We start from the raw sequence: 20778 nt of genomic DNA on the forward strand, positions 1-20778 counted from the left end.
CACTTACCATGGGGGCCTGTGCTAGAGACAGTTGCTGCGCAGCCCTCCTGGGGAGGCGCTCATGTTACCCCTTGACAGAGCCTGAAGCCCTGAGGTGCACAGAGCGCTTGGGGTTTTGCTCCGGGGTCACAGAACTAACAAGGGAGAAGGTCAGGATTCTCACCCATTCCCTCGGACTCTCCCGCCTGCCTGGCTGTTTTTGTAGTCTGCAAGGGGAGCTTGGCTTTGTGAGAATCGGGAAGTTCTCAGTAGAGGAATTCATCTGCTTTGTAAAAGAAGCCCTCCTGCTCCAAGCTCCCGTTTAAGCATCTTCCACTCTTTCTGGAGATGAGAAGCACCTGCTTCAAGGGCTTCTGTCTGACGACCTGTCATCTTCTGTCATCTTGGGGACCATGGCCCCTTTACCAGGGGCAGGAGGCATTGAAAGATAAAGTGAGACCTGAGACTGGTCCAGAGCCGACTCTGAGAGACAGAGCGCTGGTGCCCAGTCATTTTGCCCGGGGATGCCGGTTGGGAAGGGCGTACTGGAATTGCGAAACTGCCCCGAATAGGGGAACAGGCTTAGTTCATATCTTCTTTTCTTACTTTTGCAAGGCACAGTCTCCTACGTTGGGTCAGTGACTTCAGGCAGCTGCTTTCTTGCTCCAGACCCTGACGTAGCATCTTGAGAATCCTGCCCCTCCCTTATTTGTGATTGGCTTTGGCTGCTGGTCGCCTATACCTTCTTCAGTTTTCCCTTCTCAGGGTGGAATCTCAGTCACATCCCTAGCTTGATTCTAAACCAGGAGGAGGTTAGGTGTTTCTTGAGTTCGGATGAGCCAGTGGTGGCTCGGTCCCTGCAGCGCTCACTCGGAGCGGAGAGAAGGAGCAGACGGTAACAGTTCCAGGGGTTGGTATTTGTCCTGATGGGAGGTGGAGAAAATGCTCACGTGAGATGTTTGACTTTTTCTTTTGTAATCTCTTCGTGTTATACAGCCTCACCCAGAAATACCCGCCAGTAAAATTTTTATCAGAAAAGGACCGTAAAAGAATTTTGGTAAGTTTGCACATCTAATTAATATTTGTAATATCAAGAAAATTGCTTTTTAAATAGAGGTATAATTCACATACCATTAAAATCCCCCTTATAGATTATACAATTCAGTGGTTTATAGCATGTTTACAAAGTTGTGTAACAGCACCACATTCTAATTCCAGAATATTTTCATCACCCTCAAAAAAGCCCTGTATTAGCAGTCATTTCCCCTTCCTCCAGCTCGTGGCAACCACTAAAACTACTTTCTGTCTCTATGGGTTTGCCTGTTTGAACATTTCATATGAGTGAAATGATATAATATGCAGTCTTTAGTGTCTTGATTTCTTAAACAGGTTCATCCATGCTATAGCCTGAATCAGTACTTCATTCCTTCATGAATGGATGTACCACGTTTTCTTGATCCACCTATCAGTTGATGGACATTTGGGGTTGTTTCTGCTTTGAGGCTATTGTGAATAACGCTGCTATGAACATATGTGTGCAAGATTTTCTGTGGACACAGGTTTTCAGTTCTTTTGGGTATGTACCTAGGAGAGGAATTACTAGGTCCTGTGGTAAGCCTCTGTATAACTTTTTGAGGAAATGTGAAACTTTTCCAGAGCAGTGGTTTTTAAAACCTTTTCTGGTTCACAGACCGCATTGGTGATCCACTGGGGGCTTCCTTGGCTAGTGGTCTCTGTGTTAAACATCAGTATGTATTCACTGGTGAAAGAATCCCATTTAACCATTGTGCAGCAAAGTGTGTCCAAAGAGATTGACACCATTGCATTTTTTAAAAATAACAGCTTTATTGAGATGTAATTTACATACCATACAATTCACCCTCTAAAGTATACAATTCATTAGTGTTTAGTACATTCACACAGTTGTGCGATCATCACAAATTTTTGAACATTTTCATCACTCCAAAAAGAAACCCCATACCTATTAGCAGTCACTCTCCATTTTCCCCCAAGCCCCTCCACATCCCAAGCCCTAGGTTACCACTCACCTGTTTTTGTCTGTAGAGATTTGCCGATTCTGGATATTTCATATAGGTGGAATAATGCAATATTTGTCCTTTTGTGATTGGTTTCTTTCACTTAGCGTGTTTTTAAGATTCATTCATATTGTAGCGTGTATCAGTACTAATGTTTTTTATGTGTGTGTGAGGAAGATTAGTCCTGAGCTAATATCTGTTGCCTATCCTCCTCTTTTTGCTAAGGAAGATTTGCCCTGGGCTAACATCTGTGCCCATCTTCCTCTACTTTATATGGGATGCCGCCACAGCGTGGCTTGACAAGCAGTGCGTTGGTCTGTGCACGGGATCTGAATCCAGAAACCCTGAGCTGCCGAAGCAGAGCGTGCGAACCTAAGCACTACGCCACTGGGCCAGCCCCCAGTACTTCTTATCTTTTTATTACCAAGTAATATTCCGTTGTATGGATAGACCACATTTTATTTATCCATTTATCGTATGGATCATATGGCAGCTCTGTGTTTAACCTTTTGAGGAACTGCCAGACTGTTTGCCATAGCAACTGTACCATTTTACATTCCCATCAGCAGTGTATGAGGGTTCCAAATTCTCCACATCCTCACCAACACTTGTTATTATCTCTCTTTTTGTTGGTAGCCCCCCTGGTGGGTGTGAAGTGGTATCTCACTGTGGTTTTGATTTGAGTTTCCCTGATGGCTAATGATGTTGAGCATCTTTTCAGGTGCTTATTGGTCATTTCTTTATCTTCTGTGAAGAAATGTCTATTCAGATACTAAGCCCATTTTTTTAATTGGGTTATTTTTCTTTTCATTATTGTGTTATATGAGCTCTTTGCCTATTCTAGGCACAAGTTTTTTATCATGTATATGATTTGCAAATATTTTCTCCCATTCTGTGGTTTGTCTTTTCACTTTCTTGATGGTGTTCTTTGAAGCACAAAAGTTTTTAATGTTGATGAAGTCTATTTTTTTTCTTTAGTTCCTTGTACTTTGGTGTCATATTTAAGAATTCGTTGCCTAATCCAAGGTCACAATGATTTACCATGTTTTTTCTTAAGAATTTTATAGTTTTAGTTCTTATGTGTAGGTCTATGATTCATTTTGAGTTAACTTTTGTATATGATGTTAGATAGGGGGCTTTCATCCTTTTGAATGTGGCTATCCAGTTGTCCAGCACCGTTGGCTGACAAGAATAATCATGCCCCATTGAATTGTCTTGGCGCCCTTGTTGAAAATCAGCTGACCATAAATGTAAATATTTATTTCTAGATTCTCATTTCTATTCCATTGTTTTCTGTTTATTCGTATGCAAGTACCACACTTAATTACTGTAGCTTTGTAGGAAGTTTTGAAATTGGGAAGTGTGAGTACTCAAACTTTGTTCTTTTTCAAGATAGTTTTGACTATTCTGGATCCCTTATAGTTCCTCGTGAATTTTAGGGTCAGCTTGTCAATTTCTCCAAAGAAGCCAGCTGAGACAGTGATAGAGATTGCATTGAATCAGTAGATCAATTTGGACAGTATTGTCATCTCAACGATATTGTCTTCCAATCCTTGAACATGGGGTGTGTCTTTCCATTTGTTTAGGTCTTTACTAGTTTCTTTTAACATTTTTTTTATAGTTTTCAGAATACAAGTTTTACAGTTCTTTTGTTAAATTTATTCTAAGGTGTTTTATCCATTTTTGATGCTAGCTTAAAGGGAAATGTTTTGTTTCATTTTTGTGTATTGCAAATAAATAGACATGCAGTTGGTTTTTGTATTTTCTTATGTCCTGCAGCATTGCTGAACTCGTTGGTTAGTTCTAATAGTTCTAAGTGGATTCCTCAGGTGTTTCTATGTACGAGATCATGTCATCTGCAATTATAGGTGGTTTAACGTCTGCTTTTTCAGTGTGGATACCTTTTATTTCACCTCCTTCCTAATTGTCCTGGCTATAACCTCTGACACAGTGTTGAATAGAAGTGGGAAGAGCGGACATCCTTGTCCTGTTCCTGGTCTGAGGAGAAAGCTTTCAGTTGTCCACTGTTACGTGTGACGGTAGCTGTGGGTTCTCAGAGATGTCTTTTATCGGTTGAGGAAGTTCCCTTCTACCTCGAGTTTGTTCAGTTTACTTGCTTACCAGGGATAAATCCCAATTGGTTACCATGTGTAATTCTTTTTTATTTATTGCTGGATTTGATTTGCTAGTATTTTGTTGAGGATTTTTGTGTCTATCTTCATAAGAGATATTGGTCTTTGATTTTCCTTTCTTACAATGTCTTTTTCTGGTTTGGTATCAGGGTAATACTGGCCTCATAGGATAAGTGGGGAAGTATTCCCACTCTCCTGTTTTGGGGAGAAGAATTGGTGAAGATTAGGTATTTTTTAAATGTTTTGTGATATTCACCACAGAATCCATCTGGGCTTAGGCTTTTCTTTGTTAAAAAATTTTGTTTAGCTTACTAACTCAATCTCTATTTTCTTGAGTTTTGGTAGTTTGTATCTTTCTAGGAATTTCACTGCTTTAGCGGCATACCCTAAGTTTTGGTATGCTATTTCTTCATTGTCATTCATTTCAAAGTGTTTTCTAATTTCTCTTGTAATTTATTCTTTTATTCATTAGTTATTTGGGAGTGTGTTGTTTAATTTCTACATACTTGTGAATTTCTCAAATTTCTTTGTTATTAATATCTAATTTCATTCCATTGTAGCCAGAGAACATACTTTGTATGATTCAAATCCTTTTAAATTTATTGAGGCTTGTTTTATGGCCTAGCATATGGTCTATCCTGGAGAATATTTCATATAGTCTTAAAAGGTATATGTATTATGCTGTTGTTGAGTAGAGTGTTCTCTGTTACAGTTCTAGCTGGTTTATACTGTTTTTCAGGTCTTCCATTTCCTTGTTAATCTTCTTCATAGTTCTATCCATTATTGAGAGTGGGATATTGATACATCCAATTATTGTTGTTGAATTCTCTATTTCTCCCTTCAGTTCTTTTAACTTTTTTTGTGTGTGTGTGAGGAAGATTGGCCCTGAGTTAACATCTGTTGCCAATCTTCCTCTTTTTGCTTGAGGAAGATGGTCTCTAAGCTAACATCTGTGCCAGTCTTACTCTACTTTTTGTATATGGGACACTGCCACAGGATGGCTTGATGAGCAGTGTGTACGTCTGTGCCTGGGACCCAAAGCTGTGAACCCTGGGCCGCCAAAGTGGAGCATGCGAACCCAACCACTATGCCACTGGGCTGGCCCCTAATTCTTTTAACTTTTGCTTCATATATTGTGGGTCTCTGTTGTTAGGTGCATAAATGTTTGTCATTGTTATCCACTTGATGGATTGACACTTTTATCATTATAAAATGCCCCTCTTTATCTCTTAACATTTTTTATTTTAAAGATATTATTATAGCCACTCCAGTTTTCTAATTGTTGGTTCTGTGCTATATTTTATATCTTTTTATGTTTAACACATTGTATCTTTGAGTCTACAGTGTGTCCCCTTTAGACACTATCGTTGGATCTTGTTTTGTTTTGTTTCTTTTCCAGTTTGACAATCTCTGCCTTTTCAGTGATTGTTTAATCCATTCACATTTAATGTAATGTTATCTGACATAGTTGGCTTTATATCTGCCATTTTACTTTGTGTTTTCTATATGCCTCATATCTTCTTTGTTCTTCTATTCCTCCATTATTGGATTTTTTGTTTTTTTTTTTTTTGCATGAAGTAAATCTTTCCTTGTCCAACATTTGAATTTCTTTAATGATTTATTACTATATTTTAAAAATTTATTTTGTTCCTGATTGCTCTAGTCCTTACCTTGCTCTAGTCCTTACTGTAGACGTCCTGACTTATGATACCCTACTTCAGAGTTATGCTGTGTTCCAGTGAGATGTAGCAATGTGTAACGTTGTCACTCTTGTATGGTTCTGTTGCCTTTCCCTCTTCTTGTGATATTATTTCTGTCTGTTTTATGTATTGCTTCATCCATGTTACAAGCCCAACAAAACATTGTTACAATTATTGCTTTATGTAATTTTATGTCTTTTAAATAAGTTGAGTGCATAAAAGAGAGCAAGGATATATTTATAGAATTTATACATTAATCTTTTTATTACACTGTTTGGTTTTCTTCATTTGTTTCTGAGGGTTTCAGTTGACTTTTGGTGTCATTTCCTTATTGCAATAGAACTTTGCTCCTACCTACCTTCTTTGTACTATTCTTGGCAAATGTATTATATTTCCATATTTTACAGGACAAATAATATAATTATACACATTTTATACAGTTGACTTTTTTTTGTATGGTAAAATATACATAACAAAATTTATTATTTTAACCATTTTTAAATGTATAGTTCTGTGGCTTTAAATATGTTCACATTGTTGTGCTATACAATTTGGTCTTTAAATCAATTGAGTAGATAGGAGAAAATACAATTATATTGTCTTTATAATTACCTAATTACTTTATTTATTCCCCCCGCTTTTTTCCTCTGTGGATTAAGTTACTGTCTGGGATCATTTGCTGTCAGCCTGAAGAATGTCCTTTAGTATTTCTTGTATGGCAGGTCTGCCAGCAATGAATTCTCTCATTTTTTGTCTGTTTTTTATTTTTAAAAGTTATTTTTGGTTGTGTATAAGATTTTTGGTGGACGGTTTCTTTCTGCACTGTAAATGTGTTATCCCACTGCTTTCTTTCTCTGTTATTTGTTACAATAAGTCAGCGATTAATCACACTGGGGTTCCCTTGTACCTGAGGAGTCATCTTCTTTTTCTCCTGTTTAGTTTCCTAGGGCTACTGTAACAGTTATCACCAACTTTGTAGCTTAGAACAACAGAAATTTAATGTCTCCCGGTTCTGGGAGCTAGAAGTCTGAAATCCAGGTGTCGCCAGGGCCGTGCTGTCTCTGCAGGCTCCAGGGGAGAGTCTGCTCTGTGCCTTTCTCTTCTTGGCTCCTGGCGTTGCCAGTAATCCTTGAGTGGCTTGCCTCGTAGCTGCGTCACTCCGGTCTTTGCCTCTGTCATCACGTGGTGTTCTCCCTGTGTGTCTGTCATGCTGGACTCAGGGTCCCCCTACTCCAGTATGACCTATCTTAACTAATTACATCTGCAATGGCCCTGTTTCCAAATAAGGTCACGTTCTGAGTGTCCAAGAAGGACGTACGTTTTGCAGGACAGTATTCAACCCAGTACAACCACTTTCAGAACTTTTCTTTGCCTCTGATTTTCAGCATTTTTAGTATGTGTCTGTGTACATCTATTTGTGCTTACATTTATCCTGCTTAGAGTTTGTTGAGTTTCTTGAATTGTGGATTAATGTGTTTCATCAGTTTGGGGGAGTTTTTTTTTATTATTTCTTTGAATATTTTTTTCTCTTCTCTGGTACTTCAATTACATGCATACATGCATGTTGGTGTGTTTATTAGTGTCTCATTTGTCTGAGGCTCTGTTCACTTTGCTTTATTTTTTCTCTCTGTTCTTCGGATTGCATAAGCCCTCTCAATCTATCTTCAAATTTGCTGATGTTTCTTCTGTCAGATCCAATCAGTTGTTGAATCTCCTGTGAATTTTTCTTTTTGGTTACTATACTTTTCACCTCCAGAATTGCCATTTGTTTCTATTTTATAATTTTTCTCCTTCTAGTCGCTATTTACCTCTTTAAGCATGGTTTCCTGCAGTTCTTTGAACATATTTATGATGGCTCCTTTGAAGTCTGTTAAATCCAACATCTAGACCCTCACACAGGCAGATATTGTTTCTTGGTTATTCTGTGTATGGACACATTCCTGTTTCTTTGCATACCTAGAAATTTTTTGGAGAAAATTGGACATTTTAGGTAGTATATTGTAGCAACTCTGGATACTGTTCTTGCCTCCCCCTGAGACTTGTTTATTTTTGTTTGCTTGTTTGTTTGTTTGGCGACTTGGCTGGTCTGTTTTGGTGGCATCTGTTTCCCCTGGAGTGTGAAGCTCTGGAGGCTGCTTCTCAGAGGCTGCAGCCGTGGGCGTGGACATAGCCACCTGGGGTGACACTGGTTCTAGGAGGGGTCTTGTTGACTGTCTCTTTTCCAAATGTCTCTGTTAAGCTGTCTGCCTTGTATCACACCAGCTGTTAGGCTCCAGTAATTGTCAGCTGAGTGAACTATTCCTTCATCAGTGCTTTGTGTTATAAGTTGCTCCCCAGTCTGATCCAGTTAAATTCTGGGCCTTTTGCAGAGGTAGATTTTGAGGCCAGTCTTTGAGGTTTGTTCAGATCTCAGCCTCCTTTTTATTTCTTACCACTTAAATCTCCATTGTTTTTGAGGGCACCTTTATGCTTGAACTTCCCCACTTTCTCTTTCAAATAAAGTCAATTCCTTCCGGGAAAGCTTTGGAACTCGGTTTTTTTTGACTGCCTCTGTCCCGTGGGGAAAATCTCTGAGCCACTGGAGCTGGAGGAGGGAGTGACACCCCTGCTTACAAGCAGGGAGCTGGGCAGAAGCAGTAGCCCCTGATCTCCTTGCCTTGTCTCTCAGCTTGGAATCGCCACCCTTGGAGCACGCTGGGGCAAGGGTCACCAAAGTCCCATTATTCACAGCCTGCCATGCCTGGGGTAGAGTTTCTGCCCTCTGAGTGGGAACTGGATGGAGGAAGGGAACTCACGCATCAGGGATTTTAGCCTCTAAAACTCATAGCTGGAGGGGATGAGAAGTGCAGGTGGCCTACCCTTCCTGGTGAGATACCATATCTCTTGACTGGGAGCTCCATTTTTTTGGCCACACCTAACACTCTTGGGCACTCTGAACTGTGAGAGTAGAGAGTGGAAGAAGGGAATGGGCCATGGCTCAACTGTCACAGACTCACTGTTCTTATTGAATTTTAATAGATTTTCTTGAATAAACGTTTCTTCATTTGTTGTATACCCTTAGGACAATTTCCAGAGACTTTGAATTGTTGATGTTTTTGAATTAATTTTCACCAGTTATGTTTGTTTTGCTGGGGAACAGGTCTGTGGAGCACTTCACACTGGCGTTCTGTAAGAAATTTTTTATCTGTGCCCTTGGTATATAAATGGTTAGCACACAGGTGGTTTTTTATTTTACTCATCATCTAGTTTGTAGGACCATGCGTCCCAAACACCCAAGTCGTGCTCTTGAATCAACATTAAACTTTCCCCCACATAATCCTGTTTTCTTCTAGAAGCTATAGAAGATCTCTTGCCTTTTTTGATAGTTTACATAAATCTCACCCTGAGCAGACTCTAAAGTCTGGTATACTTGTACCCATCTTTTTGGGTTACTTTTATTACATCAAAAATGTGTAGGCATTTAAGCATGAATTGAGAAATATATCAGTGACTTCAGCAGCAGAGAAAAGGTAATTGTTGTAATCTTTCTGATGCCACTGTCAGTGATCAGAAAATCTGATGTTCTACACTAATATATGAACCCGGCACAGTCTTGTAAGGGTTGTTTCCATGTGGGATGATCTTCCTGTTGATGCTGTGTCACAGAATTTCTTTCACTTTACACATAACCACAACAAATGGACTTGGTGTTTTTCATTCATCTGCCATCTCATAGGGTAAGCCACACTTTGGAGTCACTTGGTGCTCAAGTCTGGCATATTGTTGCTGAAACTTAAAGCTTTTTCAGTAATGTTGAAGCCTTAGCACAAAGAAGAAGTTTGTTCGAAAAGACTTCTTTTTGCTGAGTTGCTGAGCAGCATGAGTTTGAAGGCTGACCTTGAACTGGACCGCTTTAGCTGCCTGTCAGCTCCCACAGGAGCCAGACGGACAAGCCCCCTGAGAGGAGCTCGGAAACCGCAGGGCCACGCAGAGGCTAAGCGCTCAGGTGTGAGGCCAAATCCATTTCAGCCTAAGAGGTCTTATGGCTTGTCTTCCCACTATCTTTTGGGTATTAGCTCCTTGTTATTCAGAGGGTGTGCTTGGGTTTGGTGATTAGTTTTTCTGAGGAAACTTCCTAAGTGGTAAGCTTCTGCCAGTTTTGTTTCTCTTTGAAATACTTGCTTAATGGACTGAAATTGATTAGAAACATTTTATCACCATCCAGCTATGTTACATAAATCCTTAAGTATTTTAGATAGAAAGGAATTATTCAAGAAAAACAATTCAAATCCATTTTAAACAAGGCTGAGGTGCTTCCAACAATTTTATGTCACTACCAAAACTAGTGCAATGTTGGAGGCAATTGTGTATAATTTAATACACTGCATTTCTGCTCGCTCTGAGCTGTCACGCAGTTATTTTAGGTGCAGAGATTAAGTTAGCATGCCACAGAACATCTTATTTTAAGAAATATTTGCATATAGATATAAAGTTACATTGAAAGGGGTTAAATTTCTTTTAAAAATGTAATTTTTCTGATTTAAAAACTAGAAAACTTGGGAAAATGAATAAAACGAAGGTAAAATTAAATGAAATCTCACCCCGTGAATTAATCACTAGTGGTGAGCCAGATTTGAAATTCAGTTATTTTTCCAGAAAATTCTTTTTTCAAATCATTGTTCAGGTCTGCAGGTAAAATGTAGGAGTGCTAAAGATAAAACATGAACCAGACAAATGACAGGTAGTACAGAGAATTTGCGATCAGGAAGACTGTGGGCTTATTCTGTAGGTCTTTACTGATGATATGGGGATCTTGGTCAAAAACTCAGTTCCTCTGGGTGTCAGTTTCTTATCTCTAAAGCAAAGGGCATTTAGACGGTGGTGCTCTCAGTAAAGAATGAATGTGGCTGATTGAAGGTTGTTGAGTATTGGAACTTTTTGACCATTCACGTTCTAAACCATTGTATCTATGTTTTCGTCGGCGTGTATGTAAACATCTGGTTGGTGGTTGATGAGTGGTTCTTCTCGGGGCTGCCATTAACCCTCCTGCTGCCCCACGTCTGCCTCCTTCACCCGGGGCAGCTTTGCTCTCACTGTGATAACACTGGAATTCTGTGTCAGGTTTTATTTGAACAGAGGACCTCATGGTAAACGTTTTAAAACCATGACCTAGGAGTTTATGTGCTTTTCATTTAGAAAGAATTGGTATTTTTTCTACTGTTAATTCTTTCAGTTTGGAACAGGGGGGCAAGGTGACGGAGAATTCTGATGGAGGAGAAGGCGGAGTGGAGAACAGAACAGAATAGGACAGAGAATGTAGTTTCACATCACGTCTGTTTTCTGAGTTTATTATTTTCACTACTACCTCCCCGATTGAAATACGCTTTATCTAGTCCCCTCCACTTACACCATTTAATTTGAATAAAGTCTTTTTATTAGTTTAAAAAATTTTTTTCAATCGTAATTGACTTTTCACGTTTGTCGTGGTTTCAGTTTTAGAAGCCCATTGTTGCTGAACTGCTGCCCCTCAAGAGCCTCCGCGTGGCTGTGTCATGTCGCAGTTTGGCTGGGTTGTTGGCACTATGTAGTGTTTGCACTCCTGCTCAGGGGTAAACCCAACCGTGGGACTTAATCACTTAGGGCTTTGGGCTGTAGACTGTATCTATTGCTTATTAATTTGTTCCTATGAACAGTTTAAGAGAGAACAGTTTTTCATGAGGTTTTTGAGACCAATTTAAATATCACATACTTTTTTTGGTAGTTCACCAATTCTCTGCATGTTGCTAACCACTTTTTTAAAAAAGTAATTCTAAAACTTTGTAGTAGTATTAGAACCATGTAAGTGATGTTCAACATCCTGTCCATTATAAAACAAGAACCTTTTAATAATGTAAAATTCTCTATCAAAGAAGACATTTTGAAACTTGTAACTACTGTTTCTCTGTATTATTTACTGGGCGGTAGTTTAAATTTTAGGCGGCTTACAAGTTTACAGATAGTATGACTTCTTGCTCAGGAGTAAGAGTAAAGATGCTGCTTTAAAACCTTTACGTCTTCCTTCCCCTGTTCCCAAGTTTTAAGTTGTGGCTGGACCAAAGGCACAGCTCCTTGAAGTCGGTTGTCACTGTTCTCTTGTGCTTTTTTCTGGGGATGCTTTATGACTGTCCTGATGCAGATAACTGGAGGAGCGGGGTTTGTGGGTTCCCATCTCACTGACAAGCTCATGATGGATGGCCACGAGGTGACTGTGGTGGACAACTTCTTCACGGGCAGGAAGAGAAATGTGGAGCACTGGATTGGCCATGAGAACTTCGAGCTGATTAACCACGACGTGGTGGAGCCCCTCTACATTGAAGGTGAGTGAAACCTCCCGTGGTTACCATTTAGAGCCTGGTGGGCAGGCTCACTGAGCATCTGCCCCCGAGGTTAAGCCCTCTCACTTGGCCACACTGAATTTGTGTTGTCTTGTTTTTGAAATGGTCTTAGCGTGCACAAGGCACTATCCTGGTTTCTGTGATAAAGAATGGTTATGATGTTGTGAATGTCTGACCTCACTATTATGTGGCACCTTGGTTTTGAACTTTGTAGTCTGTTGAAGCAGGGCTTGTGTGGTACACATCAGCCCTATTTCTAACAAGTCTTCTGCTGGCCCCACTCTGTGAAATGACTTCCAGCTTCCTGTAGGAAGTTAGCTGGTGTAGAATGCTGATTTAATAATGAAATTCCACGTATGAGAGTTTAAAGCCCTCTAGTAACTTTGCCACTTCAAAGGAATTAGGGTTTGGGGGCTTTAGTGAGTTGGGTGGTGATCCCCAGAAAGATATGTTTACGTCTTAACCCCTGGAACCTGTGAATGTGACCTTATGTGGAAAAAGAGTCTTTACAGATGTGATTAAGTTAAGGATCTTGGGATGAGGTCCATCTGGATTACCCGGGTGGGCAAGTGTCCCTATAAGAGACAGAATGGAGAAGACATAGACACATGGGGAGAAGAAGAGAGGACTGTGTGAAGACCAAGTCAGAGATTGGAGTGGCGTAGCCCCATGCCAAGGAATGCCTAAAAAGGCAAAGAAGGATTCTCCTCCAGAGCCTTTGGAGGAAGTGTGGCCTGGCCAACACCTTGTTTTCTGACTTTTTTTCCTAGAACTGTGGGAGAATAAATTTCTGTTGTTTTAGTCCACTTAGTTTGTGGTACTATAGTTACAGCGGCCACAGGAAACTTAGGTAGTCTTTTTCCCAGATTGTCTAGGGTGTACTGAGAGCTGCCCCCAGGTGCTTGGTTAGCAGGTCTCTTAGCATCACACAAACTTCACGTTCATTCTCATTTGAAGCTGATCGTAGTCTTGAGAGGTAAGTGGTCTCTTCCTCGCTTATATATGTATATGTGGAAAACTAGAATCAGGTTGTGGCCTGCCCAAAGTTATACAGGGCTGTTAAGCGGCCGAGCCAGAATTCATCCTCAGGTTGCTGACTCCAAAGCCCCTCCACCTGCGTGGGTATAGTGTCCTGCTTTCCCATTATTATCAAATCATGAACATTTTCCCATGTCAGTGAAAAGTATCTTGAAGACAGGGTAGTTGCTGAGCGTATTATTACATGGATATACCATGATTTATTGAATCTTATCCTTATTTAAAGTTCTCCAGTGTTTTATTACAGATATTTTTGCCTGAATTTTATTTCCTCAATAAAGAATCCAAATATGAATTGTGCCAAGTACTGATATGTCTCCTTCATTGTTTGGTGGGGCCTGTTTCACTAATACTTTAGTACCATTGAGCGTTATCTTAACTAACAAAAATATTTTACTAATTTGATAGAAAACCCATGTTCAACGTACATTTCTTTGGTTACTGAAAAGGTTAGACTTTCTAACATGTTAGTTCACAGAGGAAATCTAAATAGTTTCTTTTACTTTTTTTTAAAATTTTCTTTTAGTATGAGCTCTTCATATTAGAGATGTTAATCATCTGGGTGTATTTAGCATTACCCCCCTCAATCTGCCTTTTGCTTTTTTAATTTCAATGAAATTTTATAATTATAATATCGTTTACTTCTCCTCTGCTATTCTGTTTCTTTTATGCTATAACCATCCCAAGAATAGCTAAATATTCAGCCATGGTGTTTTTTGCTTCATTTTAAACATTTAATTATTGGGGCCGGCCCCATGGCGTAGCAGTTAAGTGCGCGCGTTCCGCTGCTGGTGGCCCGGGTTCGGATCCCAGGCGCTCACCAAGGCACTGCTTGACAAGCCATGCTGTGGAGGCGTCCCATATAAAGTGGAGGAAGATGGGCACGGATGTTAGCCCAGGGCCAGTCTTCCTCAGCAAAAAGAGGAGGATTGGCATGGATGTTAGCTCAGGGCTGATCTTCCTCACAAAAACAAAATAGAATAAAATAAAATAAACATTCAGTTATCTATCTGGGATTTATTTGGGGGTTAGGCCATAGTTTTTCTAAGGTGAAACACATAATTTAGATAATAGATAAATTGGTTCCCTTTCCACTTGCAGTTCATCACAGGGTTGCTGTGAGGGTTGGTTGAGGTGATGTGTGTGACAGGGCTCTGGTAGGCAGGGCTGTAGAGGTGTGGGAATCTAGGTCCTTCTGTGAAAGGACTCTGCTGATGGAATTAAGGTTCTGAATCAGCTGGCTGTAAGATGTGGAGATTGCCTTTGATTATGTAGGTGGCCCACATAACCACATGAGCCCTTAAAAGCAGCAGAAGAAAGTGGAAAAGCCAGTCAGATTTGGTAGAAGAGGTGCTTCGAAGAGACAGGCAGTAGGCAATAGGAAAGTCAGAGAGGTTTGAAGTGTGAGAAGGACTTGACCCACCGCTGCTGGCTTTGAAGGGGGCTGTGAACCAGAGCATACAGTCAACCTCGAGAAGCTCCCAGCCGACAGCCAACAAGGAGACAGGGACCTCAGGGCTGTAGCCTCATGGAACTGAATTTTGCCAACAACCTGAATCATCCTCTGATGACAGGAAGGCAGCCCTGCTGACACCTTGATTTCAGCCTGTGAGAGTCAGAGCAGAGAACCAGCTGACCCATACCATGCCCTGACTTCTGACCTGCAGACCTGTGAGATTATAAGTGGATATTTTTAAGTCTCTCAATTTGTTAGAGCATCAGTAGAAAACTGCAACAGAGGCTTAGCACAGTGGCTGGCCCATAGTAAGTGCTCCCCAAATAATAGCTGTTATTATTATTACCCTTTCCTCTTTTTTGCACATGGCAGTAAACATTTGTTGAATAAAATCATTGATTACATAATTTCAGTACTACTAAGAAACCAAAACGTAGTAAAAATGGTGTGTTGGTAAGTAAATTATCTGCTTTGACTCTGAGCTTTGACACCAAAGCTATTCTAGGCCATTTCTCTTGCTTCTGGCAATAGTCTCTGTGGAGGACACACACACACACACATACACGTGCACACACACATGCTAAGTGGAGTCACACAATACGTGATTAACACTTTTTGTTCTTTGCTCAGAGTAGTGAGTTCCCTCAAGTGGTGCTTATGTTGGGAGAACCTAACACATTTCTCCACCTCAATAGTTTAAAGGCTATTTTTCACTTTCTCCTTCAAGGGCATTCACAACCTTGGCATTAGTTCTTCCACGTACTTGGTAATCCCCCTGCCCCCACCCTTCCCCCCATGTCTTCACTCTTTCTTCCCCCACAATGGCCACCTGACTCTGAACTCCTGGTGTGAAGAAGGGCATCATTTCACCCCCTGTGAGTGCAGTTGTGCTATTCAAAGGTAATAATCCCTCCTTCCCCCTTAAATCAGATGCAGCATGAAATTAACCAGGTGAACCCAGTTTGGTGTGCGCCTCCCTTTTCCTTGGTGTTGCACTGTCACTCAAAGGATGGCCTAATTTAGGCCCCCTGAGTGACACATCATGGCCTTGCACTTGCAGGCCTGTCATGTTGCACTTACACTGCAGTCTGGGTTTTCCTCTGATTGAAGTTTATGGCCTGTGCTTACCCTCAGGGGGTTACCTTTTGGTGTGGGATGTAGTCCAGTCTTTCAGCAGCAATGAACAAGGTCATATGTCCTCTTGATGTGATAACTTATTTTCCTCCTTTGTCTGATTAAGAGCATACCCAAAATTTAATACGTAACTCTATTTTTTAGTGCCTTTTTCCTAATAAAAGAAAGTTGAGTTGATCTGATATTTACACCATAGCAGGAATGTTCTTGAGCTTTGAAAAGCGCTTTTTGGGATTTATTTTGGTTTGTTTGTTTTTCTGGGGCTGACAAGTTGTGTGGATTTTCGTGAGGGAACGATGGTGTCACTTACTGTGGCAGCATCACAGCAGAGTGTCATTAATTTTCCTTCAGCACAAATGTCCCCCTCTTCTTATTTTCAAAGTATAACCATTATGTTTCGGAAGCAAAGACATTAGCTATGTTACTCTAATTTCACATTTCCAGTGGGAAATGATTGTCTGGATTAAGAGTGGGGTAGAATTGGAAAGGTGACTGTGACTGCAGTATTCTCAGGATCAGGATCGAGATGGGGTTCTGTAGAATTCAGGGACTGCCATGTGGTAATGAATTACAAAAATGATCAAGGCAAGAGGAGCTTTGTCACAGGGGTTACGAGAGAGGCCTCTGCATTGTCTGGGTTAGATTGTAGAGAAAGAACATTGTTGCTTTGAAAGGAGTTGTAAGTACTCATTGGAATAACTTAATCTGATTTTATATTGCTTTAAGAGAACTCTGGATTTTACCAACCAAGGCGTTTAAGTTTTGGATGTTGAAGCTACCCTGCAAAATAGTTACCTCTGAAAGGAGTAAACTTAATTATTCTTCCAAACCATCTATTTAGGACACTGGGAGGTTTCTGAGAAGCTAGGGTTCCGCGTTAGCAGAGTGTGATTGGGTTTTGTGAGGGAGATACCGGCCATCAAGATGGTGAAAATGGAGCTGTAGTGTGAGTGAACTCCTTGTCCAGCCTGGAGGGCTCGAGAGTGAGTGCTCGGCCCTGGGAGCGCTGTGAGGTGAGCGAGGATGTCTCAAGAGAGAGCCTGTGTGCTCTTGGAGGTGAGGATTGGGGAAGCACAGGACACAAGCAGTGACCGTGGAGGACTTTTCAGAACCAATGGGCTGCTACTGAAGGGAGGCAGAAGTACTCATTCAGTGGGATGTTCACGCAGTAGGTCAGGTGTAAGAGAGAATAACGACTTCACAGTGGGAGTGTGGACCGAAGGTTTCTGGTTTGTCACGTAAGCAACTTGGAAAGCATCACTCCCATCCTCACAAGGAAACAGCTGAAAATCAGCAGTTCGTCTTAGCTCGGTCAGAGAGTTGAGGTCACAGAGCAAACTGCCACCCTGAGAACTAGAGACACAGGTGCGCACAGAGAATCACAGCTTCCAGGGCAGAAGCCTCTGCTGGAGGCTGGTGGGAACACTGAACAGATAAGTGACTCACTGCTGGAGACAGTGTGCACAGGCTTGAGAGTTAGAAGCTCCAGGGTTCCAGCTTGGGTGGGTGGAGGCACACTTCTGTGAGTTTCACCTCCAGGAGCCCCACTAGGTTCTCACAGTGAAGATCAGAGAAGAGTCTCCTCTTGTTTCCAGCAGGGGGTGTGTTATGAGAGGTTCAGGGGATTCAATCAGAGATGTAAAAGAAATCTTCCACTCCAAACAAATAGACTGAAGGTATATTTTATTATATAGAGGAAAGTAGAGGCAATAGTCCACAAACAGATCCGAATAGGTCAAATATTAAGAGGGAAAAACATCAGCTCGACTAGAAAGGGAAAACATCCACATCGGCTGAGATAGCAGCAGACTCGAATAGGTCATATAACGAGAGGGAAAAACATCAGATCGACTGGAAAGGGAAAACATCCACATCGACTGAAGGGAAATGACACAAATCAACCAGAAAGAGAAACACCAGGTTGACCGAAAAGAGAACACATAAGATCGGTTATTCACAACATCCACGCCCCACTGGCAGGAGAGTCCCTTCACTTGACATGGCTGGGCTTTGGGAATCACATGTCCTGGGCAAGGCGTCCGTTCCACAGGTGGAACTTTCACCAGGCCTCAGTTTTCAGCAGTTTTTATAGCATCAGTAATTTCTAGAGTAAGCAGTTACAGAGTTTGCAGAGCAAGCATTTAGTGTTTCCATGCACAAATGGTTATCAGTGGTGTACGTGCACTGAGCCCCCTGGCTATCATCCCAGCCCAGCAGTTGTGTACGTGCATTGGTTTTTCTAATTATTGTCCCAGCCTGGCACAGATGGCCAGTCCGTCCCGTGCTATGATGCCCAGAGAGCCTTGAAATGTTACAACTTGCAACTCTCTCCATGGGAGAATGGCCAGTTCCCACCACAGAGAAAGCAGCTTTATATTTCTTTGTGTGCTGGTGGCTATAGGTCAATGGAATGGCCAAACATGGCTGTACTCATGTCAAGACAGGGTGGTGGAGAGAAACCATTCTGAAATATGCCAGAGCATTCTGGTCCCTAACAAAGGCCTGCCCTCGAGGAAAACTTTTCCCGGAGCCTGACTGACATGAGGGAGGGAAAGACCCAATTGAGGCTCACTGAAAGACTGAGACCTAGTCATTGAACTACAGAATGCTTCCTCTCCTCCCCCACAACACTTTACCACCCTGTCAGTAGAGATCCTGCATGATAACAATTACAGCTGAAAGAACTGCAGGGCTCAGGCCCTACTTAAGAAGGAATCTCTAGGGAAGCCTAAAGACAACAGGGGAGACCAAGACAAAGATGCTAAAGGAAATTTTAGCCTCTGACACCTGCAGCTCCAACACAGTAAACACAGCCTAACTCCTAGCCACATAAACATGAAACCTCACACTAAAGGCCTATTTATCTCAGTTCCTTTTACTTGATACATCATAACTGCCTTTCAACAAAAAATGATAAGGCGTGCTGAAAGACAAAGAACACAGCCTAAAGAGACAAAGCAAACATCAGAATGAGACAAGATATGGCAGAGATTTTGGAATTACCAGACTGACAATTTAAAATAACTATGATTAATATGTTAAAGACTCTAATGGAAAAAGTGGATTCTATGCAAGAACAGAGGGGTAATGAAAGCAGAGAGATGAAAACTCTTAAGAATCAAAAGGAAATGCCCAAAATAAAAAACGTGACAAATGAAGAATGCCTTTGATGGGCTCATCAGTACAGGGGACAAAGCTTAGGAAAGGATCAGTGAGCTGGGAGATATGTCAGTAAACACTCCGTAAACAGAAAAGAATAAAACAATATCCAAGAACTGTGGGACAATGACAAAAGATGTGACATATGCATAATGAGAATACCAGAAGGAGAGGACAGAGAGAAAGGAACAGAAGAAATATATGAAGTCATAATAGCTGAGAACTTTTCAAAATTAATGACAGGCACCAAACCACAGATCAAGGAAGCTCAGAGAACACCAAGCAGGATAAATAACCCCCAAAATCTACACCTAGGCAAATTGTGTTTATTATATTCAAATTGTGGAAAATTAAAGATAAACAGGTAAAGATAAAGATAAATTTAAACCTTGAAAGAAGCTGTGGGGGGGAACACACTTTATCAATAGAAGGACAAGGATAAGGATTATATCAGACTTCTCTTCAGAAACCATGCAAACAAGAAGAGAGTGGAGTGAAATATTTAAATAGTTGAAAGAAAAAACACCCCAACCTACAATCTCTAGATCTAGTAAAGTTATCCTTCAAAAGTGAAGGAGAAATAAAGACTTCCCAGACAAACAAAAGTCGAGGGAATTTGTCCTCTGCAGATGTGCCTTGCAAGAAGTGTTAAAAGTTCTTTAGAAAGTAGGAAAATGATGTAGGTCAGAAACTCAGATCTACGTAAAGAAAAGAAGAATGTTAGAGAAGGAATAAGTGATGGTAAAATAAAAAGTTTTATTTTTGTTATTCTTAATCTAACAGATAACAGTTTTTCAAAATAATAATAGCAACAATATTGAGTGATTACTGCTTATGGATAAATGAAATGAATGACAGCAGTGTTAGACAAGTGGAAGAATTGAGAATACTCTGATATAAGGTACCTTGCTACCTATGAAGCAGTATAGTGTTATTTGAAAGTGGGTGTGTATTTGTTGTAAATGAATATTACACATTCTAAGACAACCGCTAAAGACTTTTTTTTAGATAATTCATGTGCTAAAAGAGGAGAGAAAATGGGATCATATACAACACTCAATTAAAATGAGAGAAGGCAGAAAAAGAGTGGAAGACAGAGAAAAGAATAAGGGAAATGAATAGAAAATAGTTACAAATACAGTAGATCCAAGTATATTGATAATCACTTTAAATATGAATGGTCTAAATACATCAATTAAAAAACAGAGACTGTCGTAGTAGTTAAAAAAAACAAGACCTAACTATTTATTTTCTACAAGAAACCTGTACTTTATATATAAAAATACAGATCGATTAAAAGTAAAGGGATAGAGGAAGACATACCATGCTAATACTAATCAAGAGAAAGCTGGCGTAGGTGTATTAATTTCAGACAGACTAGACTTCAGAGCGAGGAGAGTTATCAGGGATAAAGAATGACATTGCAGGGGGCCGACCCTGTGGCTTAGCGGTTAAGTGCATACGCTCTGCTACTGGTGGCCCAGGTTCGGATCCCGGGCGTGCACCGATGCACCGCTTGTCCGGCCATGCTGAGGCAGCGTCCCACATACAGCAACTAGAAAGATGTGCAGCTGTGACATACAGTTATCTACTGGGGCTTTGGGGGGGAAAAGGGAAAAAAAGGAGGAGGATTGGCAATAGATGTTAGCTCAGGGCTGATCTTCCTCACAAAAAAAAAAAAAACGAGTGATGTTGCAAACTGATAAAGAGGTCAGTTCTCCCAGAGGACGTAACAGTCCTTAATGTGTATGCATTTAACAACAGAGTGTCAGAAATACGTGAGGCAAAAAC

At 40.8% G+C, this 20778-nt stretch overlaps 1 protein-coding gene across 4 annotated transcripts in view; it reads left to right on the forward strand.

The window, feature by feature from the left end:
- UXS1 (UDP-glucuronate decarboxylase 1) overlaps nt 1-20778 on the forward strand; it is a 96788-nt gene that overhangs the window by 34006 nt on the left and 42004 nt on the right. For all 4 annotated transcript variants that reach the window (XM_058534355.1, XM_058534356.1, XM_058534357.1 and 1 more), the window contains exons 5-6: nt 976-1036; nt 12002-12182. In XM_058534355.1, coding sequence (XP_058390338.1) covers nt 976-1036; nt 12002-12182 — 242 coding nt within the window. The remainder of the gene's footprint in view (nt 1-975; nt 1037-12001; nt 12183-20778) is intronic.

The sequence above is a fragment of the Diceros bicornis genome, chromosome 40, assembly GCF_020826845.1.
Source record: "Diceros bicornis minor isolate mBicDic1 chromosome 40, mDicBic1.mat.cur, whole genome shotgun sequence".
NCBI classification, from domain to species: Eukaryota; Metazoa; Chordata; class Mammalia; order Perissodactyla; family Rhinocerotidae; genus Diceros; species Diceros bicornis.